This window comes from Papaver somniferum, chromosome 1, assembly GCF_003573695.1.
Source record: "Papaver somniferum cultivar HN1 chromosome 1, ASM357369v1, whole genome shotgun sequence".
Classification (NCBI taxonomy): Eukaryota; Viridiplantae; Streptophyta; class Magnoliopsida; order Ranunculales; family Papaveraceae; genus Papaver; species Papaver somniferum.
In genome coordinates, this window is record NC_039358.1 from 234,111,897 (window position 1) to 234,122,226 (window position 10,330).

Genomic DNA, 10,330 nt, shown 5'->3' on the forward strand with positions numbered 1-10,330 from the left:
TTTCCACCGAACAACAAGTTCAGTCAGGAGTGATACAACACTCAGAAACATTTGCTAGCTTCCATCTGTGAGCTTCCCATTTTCTGATACAAGTCGTGAAATAACTACTCTTTCAGAATCAACCTGGTCTCAACACTTTCTTCGCTTCCCTCCCCAAAACCAACCCGTTCTCCTCCACTTTGTGACCGAAGCAAGTCTGGAACAACCATTTCTTGGTTTAGGCTGGATTTGTACAGATTGATCTCTCGAATCTAAAGTACTCCCTTGCAGTACATTGTTTAGGGTTTAAACTCGTTTCTCACCCACATACCCGAAATTACCAAAATCAGCAGAAAACGTTTTCACCCACAAACAATTAGCGACCACAGTGGGAGATCAATCTCTCGGTTGCATTATCGATTTCCAACTTCCAAAATCACCTCTCACTCCTACCTTCAAAATGGTGGAACTCATATCCGGATCAACTGCGAACTCCGAGAACACAAAAAAAGAATCTGTCCCTGGTATTAGCGTTACTCCTAGTAGCATCACTACACAACCTACTGACCCCAGCAGCGTCGAGAGAGCTCCTTCAATTGTAACACCTCCAATCACCAGGGACAGATCCGCTGCCGCCTCTAATGTTCCTGCACAACTTGTTAATCCTGGAAGCTCCAAAAGCGCTCCTTCAGGCGTTACGCCGCCAGTCAGCAGAGCTAGAGCTGCCGCTACCTCTCCCAATGTTTCGTCAAGCATGGCTCCTCCGACCACCACCAATTCTCCAATTCCCTCACCAACGGGAAGAGAAACCGGAGGAACCAGAGGAAACCGACCCTATGTCACCATCGCTGATTTGATGGAACGACAGGAGGTTCTTTCTAGAGCCCAGATGGACATGGTCTCGACGCAGAAAGAAGTACTAGTCTTTCCAGTGACGATGAGGAACACCTCCAACACCCCCGGCACCAGCACCTCGGTGGAACGCGTCCCCATGGACGAGGATATTGGTGTCGGAACCCCATCATAAAGAAGTAAGCCGTCCAATTTTTTCACACGAGAGGATCTGGAGCAACTTCTCCGGGACCGAATCAATAATGATGAAATAGACATGCATCTGCATCAACCTCCCTACCCACTTGAAATACACATAATTTCTCTTCCAAGAGGATACTCCTCTCCTCAGTTCACCTTGTACGACGATACCGGAAATGTACGCGAACATGTCTCTCACTTCTTGGAGTCCTTAGGCGAACATGAGTACAATCACACTCTCCGTCTGAGGGAGTTTTCAAAATCTCTTACCGAAAGCACGTACACGTGGTACAACAGCATCGCGCCAAACAGCATCCCCAACTGGGGTGGCATGGTTACCGCTTTTTACAAGAAGTACTTCTTTGTGTCTGAACAATTTAACTTCTCGAACCTGGGAAGGATGTACCAACGAGACAGTGAACATCCAAATGATTTTGTTAAGAGATTCATGGTTCATGCACTAGACTGTCACGACCCAAACGTAACCGAGGAACAATTGGTGAATTCATGCATCAATGATATGGCTCCCATTTATCACGCCTTGCTAGAGAACCTACGTTTTCAGGCATTCTCCGAGCTCCATGAAGCTGCCAGACGATCAACAACGACGACACCAACATTATTAGAGAGAGCTAGACCATCCAGAGCCTAAGACGTATGCAAAACTCGCAGCAGTAGACGTCTTATTAACAAACCATAAAACGCCGGCCCCTCCTCTGTGAGCGTAGTAAACGAGGGAGGAAAAAGAAATCTCCAGCTGCGGACCAGCAGCTTAAACGCTAAGCACCATCAAGACGAGTAAATCCGCCACAGAAGGCCGACGCTAAATCTCCCATACATCATCGTAAAGCTGAAGGAAATACCATGGATTTCCCGCTTCCCATGGAGGAGGTGATCGATCTCTTAGAAGCATGGATTAAAGATGATGTTATCAGACTACCATCTCCTAGACGCCCACCAACTGAGGCCGAGATGGCAAACCCCAAATACTGCCACTACCACTGATTTTTTAGCCACCCAACCAGTGATTGCAACAGACTGAAGCATATATTCAAAGAAAAGATAGAAGCGGGTGAACTTCAACTAGGAAATGAAGGAGTACATCGAGACCCACTTCCAGTGAGGAATTGTGGGATCTCTTGGGACTCCATCCACGAGACTGTGCGATCTATGATACATCACGTGAGCGAAATCCTTTACCTTTCCAAGGTGCAGCGTCAAGACATCTTCATGGCTCTCAATCGTGTCATGTCAGGCAAATGACTTTTTCCCTCCTCGGAAACCACCCGAAGGCCCATGCTATCCCAGCGGACAGAATCAAAAAGGACGATTGGGGAATGCTGACCACGTCCTATTTAAGAGATATTAAATTTGACAACACGCTAATCGACACAGCCTATGACTTCAACATCGTTACTTTCAAGACTCTGAAAGCCACGAGATTTACGAAACAAGAAGCTATGCATTCCCCGTCTGTGATTAAGAGCCTGGGAGGAGAAGCCTTGAACGCACACAGTTACGTTAACCTCGAGATCTAGGTGGGAGACGTTATAACACGTAGCAAATTCCATACTTTCAAAGAACTCGGATATGACATGATATTGGGATGCTTGTGGATACTCGACAACAATGCGAAATTGGGAACATCCCCTCTCCCCATGTCGACACTCGAAAGAATCTCCAACAAACCACCCCACTTGCTTCCATATCGACAAGTTACCGACGGAACCTGGGAACCTGAAGATGACCTGTTGGTGCTAACTCAAAGATTCCAAACACAAGTAAGTTTGTATGAACAAACTTATTTACAACCAGTCGTTTCTTCCCCTTTTCCTTCATGGGGACTCAACACGATTACTGGCACGGACGTTGTCAAGAGATGCGAGTGGGGCGCGGGGCCATTCAAACGCTTTGAAAAGAATTTGGAAGCTACCATTGAAACTGACGAGACCAAGACTCAAACGGTGGCACAACGCCCGAACTCGTTCCAAATCGGGGATATAGTGGTCAAAGTGAACTCGTTTCAAGTTGGGGAGATAACGGTGAAGATGGCTGCCCGGACCGATTCACCAAAGGAAAAAGAATACGAACCGTATCTGGTGGCAGACGTCCTTTTGGGAGGCTATTGCAAGCTCATTAACACAGAAAAGATAGGAGGCGTGATCATTCACTCGTGATGGCCCAAGCTTTTCAATCCCTAAAATACTGTACCACTCTCTTCCAGCACTCTCCCTTTAGTATTTTCTTCAACGATTTCTCCTTGATATTTGTATTTCCCCAAGATGAATACACCGTTTGTATTCTTCTTTAGGGTTTCGTTTTATTCAAAAGGCATACATTTCTTTCCGATTCGCCAAATCTCAGAAAATATGCCAAACAAATTTTAAATCATTAAAAGGCCATTACCCATCCAATCACAACCAGAAACACCAACTCATTCTAAGAGAAGGCTTGGGTTTTTCAAAAATGAGAAATTTTATTCAAAGACAGAAACCTCAATTGGTCGCTGCGAACACAAAAAAAAAGAGGGGGGAGTATGCAAAACATCAAGACAACTAAACGAAAAATAGAAACAATGAAGAAGAAGAAGAAGCTAATGAATCGCTGACGCCTCGAACAATCTTTCAGACATCAAAGGTTCCATCCGGAAGCCACATCAACCACGGCAGCCTCAACGTCCCACCCAGAAGTCGTCTCCGCAGCAGCATCATCTGTCTCTTTGTCGATATTCGCCTCGGCAGCCAACCCAGCATATGCCACCACGACTTCTCCAATGCCACCGACAATAGTTCTGTCGTCTTTCCCAAAAGTTGTTTCAGTTTCATCAACCGTGACATCATCATCTTCCTCGGAAGTCTTCTCAGCGACCTTTCGAGTACAATTTCCCGATCCATTAGAACCAGGGCTTATGACATCGTCCTGGACAGTGGAGCTACGTTGGTTTTCCCCTAAAAGTTTCACGAGCTCGGTTTTCCGCCGTTTCGACTGAGAAGCGAACCGTACCGCGCTAATAGTGGATCTTAAAGAGGTTTTGTTGCACCAAATCCTCCCAACGCGCTGGGATGCTTCGTCGCCTTCTCGTTCTTCCTCTAGAGGTATGTCTCGAATGATTTCACCGACTTCACGAAATAGAGATTCAATTCTATTCAATTCCTCCCCATGGGAAGAATCCTGGTATCCGTTGGCTCTAAAGTTTCCCCCCGAAAAATGGGAGACATTTCTATCATTGGAAGATCTCATTATGCGCTGCAAAACCCGAAAAGAGATAGAGGATAGACACGATTTCAGAACGATCTGTGTAAGTGAAAGATTCAAGATCATCCCTTATAAGTGATGAAGTCCCGAAAAGGAAAGCCTCCTACTAACCGCGGATTGAGGCGTGACATCAGATTCCAATGAAACCATTTTATGCTAGCGAACGATAAGGGAGTGACTAGACGCGGGAGGTAAATTAGGGTTTCATTAGAAAACGTGGAAGAACATGTTCAAAACACGCCAAGCCGTCCGTATGCTTTTCCTCACCAAACCGTGTCATGCCTTGCACAGCCGTTCGCACATGTTTTGCAACTCCAAGCCGTCCGTGCATGCTTTGCCTTTACAAAGACCGCGCAATTTCCTTGGCCCCCGCATGTCGAGTCGTCCGCACCGTTACTTTACAGTACCAAGAAAATCACCGAGTAGCATCACGATGTCCCCTAACCCAGCCAAGGAGATGCACAGCCAGATCAGGCCAACATCTCACCACATTACGGTCTGCCTCACCAGTACAATTTATGCAAGACCGCCAACACGGGAAGCACAAACACTCTTTACCTCTCGAAAAGGTTAGTCGGATTTTCCTGACCATCTTATCACGACTTGTTTAGATTTCTTTTCCTAGCCTGACACCATCTAATGCTTACCTCGCAACGACGCTCACATTCCGAGCTAAGCAGGGGACTTAATGTTGATGGTTTTTTAGCTTAGGGTTAAAATCGTAAAACCGGACATATGGCATGACGTCATTATGACCATAATCACATTTATTGAACCGATCAGCATGCTTACTTAAGAATTATCAGGGTACCTTTTTTATTTATATGTGTCATGTTCCACGACAGAACCCTTAACATTGATTGACATCACCTGTGAAAAACTCTAAAATTCTCATGCTACCGCGCCAAGGCATGCCAACCATGCCAGCCGCACCACTGTGCCAATGGAAAACCGTGCCAGCCACATCTCTGCGCCAAGACATGCCAACCATGCCAGCCGCACTACTGCGCCAATGGAAAACTGTGCCAGCCATGTCTCCGCGCCAAGGCATGCCAACCATGCCAGCCGCACCACTTTTCCAATGGCAAACCGTGCCAGACACATCTCCGCGCCAAGGCATGCCAACCATGCCAGCCGCACCACTTTGCCAATGGAAAACCGCGCCAGCCGCACCACTGCGCCAAGGCATGCCAACCATGCCAGCCGCACCACTGTGCCAAGGCATGCCAACCATGCCAGCCGCACCACTGTGCCAATGGAAACCGTGCCTGCCACATCGCCAAGCCAAACGCATGTTGCCTTGGCCCTAGCCATGCTAGCCGCACCATGTACCAAACGACATGCCAATCCATTGGCCCCACCTCGCCAAGCCAAACGCACCTTTCCTTAGCCCTAGCCATGCTAGCCGCACCATGTCCCAAACGGCATGCCAAGCCATTGGCCCCACTTCGCCAAGACAAAGACACCTTTCTTGGTCCGAGCCATTGTAGATGCACCATGAGCCAAACGGCATTCCAAGCCATTGGCGCCACCTATCCAAGCCAAACGCACCTTGCCTTGGCCCTAGCCATGCTAGTCGCACCAAGTTCCAAACGGCATGCCAAGCCCTTGGCCCCACCATGCCAAAACGCAACTAGACATGCTAGCCGCACCATGTACCAAACGGCATGCCAAGCCCTTGGCCCCACCATGCTAAACACACCTTTCCCTAGCCATGTTAGTCGCGCCACCATGCTGGCCTTCCCTATGCGTCTACTAAAATGAAGGCGTGCTACAATCAACGGTCACCCTTCAATCCGAGGAAAAAATCATAGACATCCAAGGATACCAGACAATGCATGGTAACCTTTGTCCCGAAACCCTGATTTGGTTGCGCCAAGGCATGCCATGCCAATAGCATGCCAACCTAGACATGCCACCATGCTGACGTTCCCTATGCGGCTATTAAAATGAAGGCGTGCGACAATCAACGGTCGCCTTCAATCCCAGGAGAAAATCCTAGCCATCCAAGGTTACCAGATAACGCATGGTAACCTTTGGGCCGAAACCCTAATTTGGCCGCGCCAAACCGCGCCAAGGCATGCCATGCCAATGGCATGCCAACCTAGCTGCACCACCATACTGGCCTTCCCTAAGCGGATACTAAAACGAAGGCGTGCGACAATCAACGGTCGCCCTTCAATCCCAGAGGCAAATCCTATCCATCCAAGGTTAGCAGACAACGCATGGTAACCTTTGGCCCGAAACCCTAATTTGGCCGCGCCAAGTCATGCCATGCCAATGGCATGCCAACCTAGCTGCACCATCATACTGGCCTTCCCTATGTGATGAGTGCCAAATATTGTATATATTTATCCCTTTTTGTTGGCATTTTAACTCATCTTTTTGGCGTTAATTCCACATTTTATCCCATATTCTGTATTTTCATTGTTTTCAAGAATAAATATTTTTATTAATTAATTTTGCATTTTTAGGTAATAAATAAAGTTCGGATGAGTCGCGAAGCGAAAAGAGCAGAAAAGTAGTGAAAAGCCGGGAGAAATTACGCAAGGAAGCCGCGAAGAATGGTGCGCACAACCTCATTTTCTACACACAAAAGCGCCTCCGTTCTCAGCCATCAGATCAGTTCTCAGAAGCATCCGACGGTCGCTCCCTCATAGAGCATCAAAATCTGATGTCTCTGCCGAGCACCACAGCGCTGAAATTCCAAGCCTTCAGATTAGATGGTAGTTGAATCCAACGGTCTCTCCCTTGCTGTGCATCGAAGTTTGATATCTCCGCCTAACACTACAACACCTAACTCCATCTGGCATCGTTGATTTCGTTGTATCAAAAAATCTGACGGTCGCTACAAGCTTCACTTCACATCACCGTCCGATCTACCTACCAGCTTCGCATCCAGTGACTCAGCGTCGCAGAACATCAAACCCGATACGCCCGCCTAACACCCAAATACCTAACACCCTCCTACCCAAAGCAGTCGACCTCTCCTCCCTCACTTCTCCACAGCAGAGAACCACCATCACCTCCCTCTGCAGAAGCAGCTCCGCCGTACCACCATGTCCGCCACCACCACCAACTCTCCACTGTCACTACCAAATACCGCATACACGCCGTAGCCTTCCCCCATCATTCTAGCCCCTTATCCCATCAGCTCATTACCTAACCTAAACCCTAGGTTATGGGTTGATGGATTAACGTGTGCTAGAGTTGCAATTGGCGCATGAGAAATGGAGTAGGAGCAATTACAAAGCATGGGTTGCGTTCAATTTGATGTTGCTACATCAAATTAGGTGAGAAATTCCTAAACCCTAGCTCTGTCAGTTTGGGTGAAAAAAAATTGGGTAAAACCCTAATGATGTAATTGGGGGTATAAATATGGGTGTGGGTGTGTTGTAAACCTTATGCTTGGAGTAGCCAACATCCAGAACTCCCAAGTTCTGTTAATTGTTAATTTTCAGTTTCTTGCTCATGTTATTTGCTTCCTGTTGTGCTTCATTTCAGTTCATGTTGTGCTTAATGTTGTTTTTCTTAGTTCAATTTGCTACTTGTTTATGTCTAATGTTTTACAGTTCACTTGTTTTACAGTTCACTTGTTTAATGTTCATGTCTAATGTCTAATGCTTAATGTTTTACAGTTCACTTGTTTTACAGTTCACTTGTTTAATGTTCATGTCTAATGTCTAATGCTTAATGTTTTACAGTTCACTTGTTATGTTTAATGTTTTTATTTTCATCTCCTGTTAACATGTGTCCTGTTTAGATGTTGCTCACTGTTAGTATCAATTCACTATCATGTTTGTTGTTGCTCCTGTCACTGTCAGTTACATGATGGAATGCTAGGCTAGATTTCTTAGAAGCTTTATGCTGATTGTGTAATGGCAAGAAATCAGTGCTCATAGCAAGCTGATTTTCTTGCCATTCTTGTTGTATGCTTAGGTTGTAGTGTTGATTGTGCATTGGGAGAAACTAGTGCTTATAGCAAGCTAGTTCTCTTCCCATTCTTTGAGTTTACCTCTTGAATGTGTTCTGCCTAGCCTTGCTTCATTTCAATTTCTTCACCACTACCCTGCCCTTGGCCTTAGGCCTTGGTTCAATTTTGTTTTGCCTTTGTGTTCTGTTTTATTGCTGTTTAGCTTTTCCCTTGTTTTTGCCCTGCCTTTGCTTTTGTTTGCTGTCTTCTTGTTTACTTGTGCTGCAGCTGCTGCTGCAACTCTGTTGCTGCTGCACTGCTGTGCACTTCTACTGCTGCAGCTGCCTTTCTCTTCTACTGCAGCACTTGTGCTGCTTTGCTTCTTCTGCTGCACCTCTTCCTTTCTGCAGTTCCTGCTGCCACTTCCAAACTGCAGCATTGCTCTCTTCCTCTGCCAAGGCTACTGCCAAGCTGCAGCTCCACTCTGCCCTGCCACTTCTTCTCCTGCCAAGTCCAGCTCCTACAGCCAACTGAACCCAAGTTCAAATTAGTGAAGCCCAAAGGCCCAGATTCTTAACTAAAACAAAAGCCCAAGGACTAGTTCACTGAGCCACAGTTCACTAAGGCCCATTCCATAGTTAACCAAAAGCCCAGAGCACAATTTGAGCTCATCTGAAGACCAAAACCAAAGCCCAGTTTAGGTTAAGGTTAAAGGCCCAATCCAATTTAACTGTGGGCTTAATCAAAAGCCTAAGTTTAAGGCCAAAGCCAATTTGCACTTTCAAAGACTAACTGAGCCCAAGCTCAGTTCCTTTTATTGTTATCAAACCCAATAGTACATTAATCCCAACACTTCCAAAGGGCTTCTAAGCCCAAAGCAAAATTCAGGAACCCAATTAGCTAAGACACATTTCCGAAACACACCCGATCTCTGTGGATCGACCCGTACTTGCACGAGCTACAACTGACGACCGTGCACTTGCGGTATTACTGTAGGCCCGTTTCCATCGCATCATTTTTATACACTCTTCCTGGCCTGCCAAGTTTTTGGCGCCGCTGCCGGGGATTGGTGCTGTGTTTTATCTGTGTTTTATTAGCTATTTTGTATTTCATTTCATAGCATTTGCATCTGCATCTGCTTCATTTCATTTGCTGTTGGACCTGCTGATTCTGAACTTGTTTTTCCTCTGCTGGGACGCCACCAAGGAAAAGAACCAAAACCCAACTGGGTTTTTGCAACAATATCAGAGCAGCTGGGCTGTGCTACAAAGGTAAGCCTAAACCCATTCAATTGAGAGAACCCAACCTGTGGGCTTCCAAATTTATTTAATTGTGGGCTTGTAATAATTAACCCAATTTTTTTGGGCTTTTTATTTTTCTATTTTGGGTTTGTAATAATTTATTTTTGGGCTTGTTGTTTAATTTGTGGGCTTGTATTTATTGTGTGGGCTTTTTTAATTTGGACTGGTAATTTGGACTCTGGGTTTAAACCCAGCTGAGCTTATAACTAATTGTGGACCTGTAAGTGGACCTCGAAACCAAGGTTTTAAAACAAACGTCGGGCCTTAACCAACTGGGCCAAATTAAACTTTCAAAATTAAAACTTAGATTTTCGTAGGCCGCAGCCTTCATTTCATTAGAGGCTTGCACAGTGGGCTTGCTCCCAATTTAAAAAAAAAAAAAAAAAAAAAAAAAAAAAAAAAAAAATTTAAAATTTAAAATTTTCTTTTGCTCCCATTTTAAACCAAACTTTTCTTTTATAGCCCATCAAAACCAAAATTTTCCCATAAACCAAAATTTTAAAATCTTCCCATTTAAAACCAAATAGTGGGCTTTGTGTCATTTCAAAATGGACCAACCTCGTGCTCTCCATGAATACATGTATCCATCAATACAAATTCCATTATCATGTATTGTCTTACCCCAAACCAGTAACCCTTTTAAAATAAATGCAAACATGATACAAATACTTCCTATATTTCGAGGGTTCGATTCTGAGAACCCCTATACTCATGTAAGAGAGTTTGAACAAACTTGTCGGACTATGCAACCTGATTATTTGTCCGAAGACTCTCTGAAATTGCGTTTGTTTACATTTTCTTTAAAGGAAAGGGCCAAAACATGGTTTTACGGTTTGAGACCACAATCAAT

The 10,330-nt window shown here is 45.4% G+C and overlaps 1 protein-coding gene across 1 annotated transcript; it reads left to right on the plus strand.

Annotated features, from left to right (window-relative positions):
• The first annotated feature begins 439 nt into the window (after positions 1–439).
• LOC113272683 (microtubule-associated protein RP/EB family member 1-like) lies at positions 440–1,006 on the plus strand. The gene has a single exon (XM_026522489.1). It carries the CDS (start codon positions 440–442, stop codon positions 1,004–1,006), a length of 567 nt encoding a protein of 188 aa, XP_026378274.1.
• The last annotated feature ends 9,324 nt before the right edge of the window (positions 1,007–10,330 follow it).

What these genes read in the sequence shown, in the direction of transcription:
- LOC113272683 (XM_026522489.1), top strand. Translation starts at nt 440, where the DNA reads ATGGTGGAACTCATATCCGGATCAACTGCGAACTCCGAGAACACAAAA.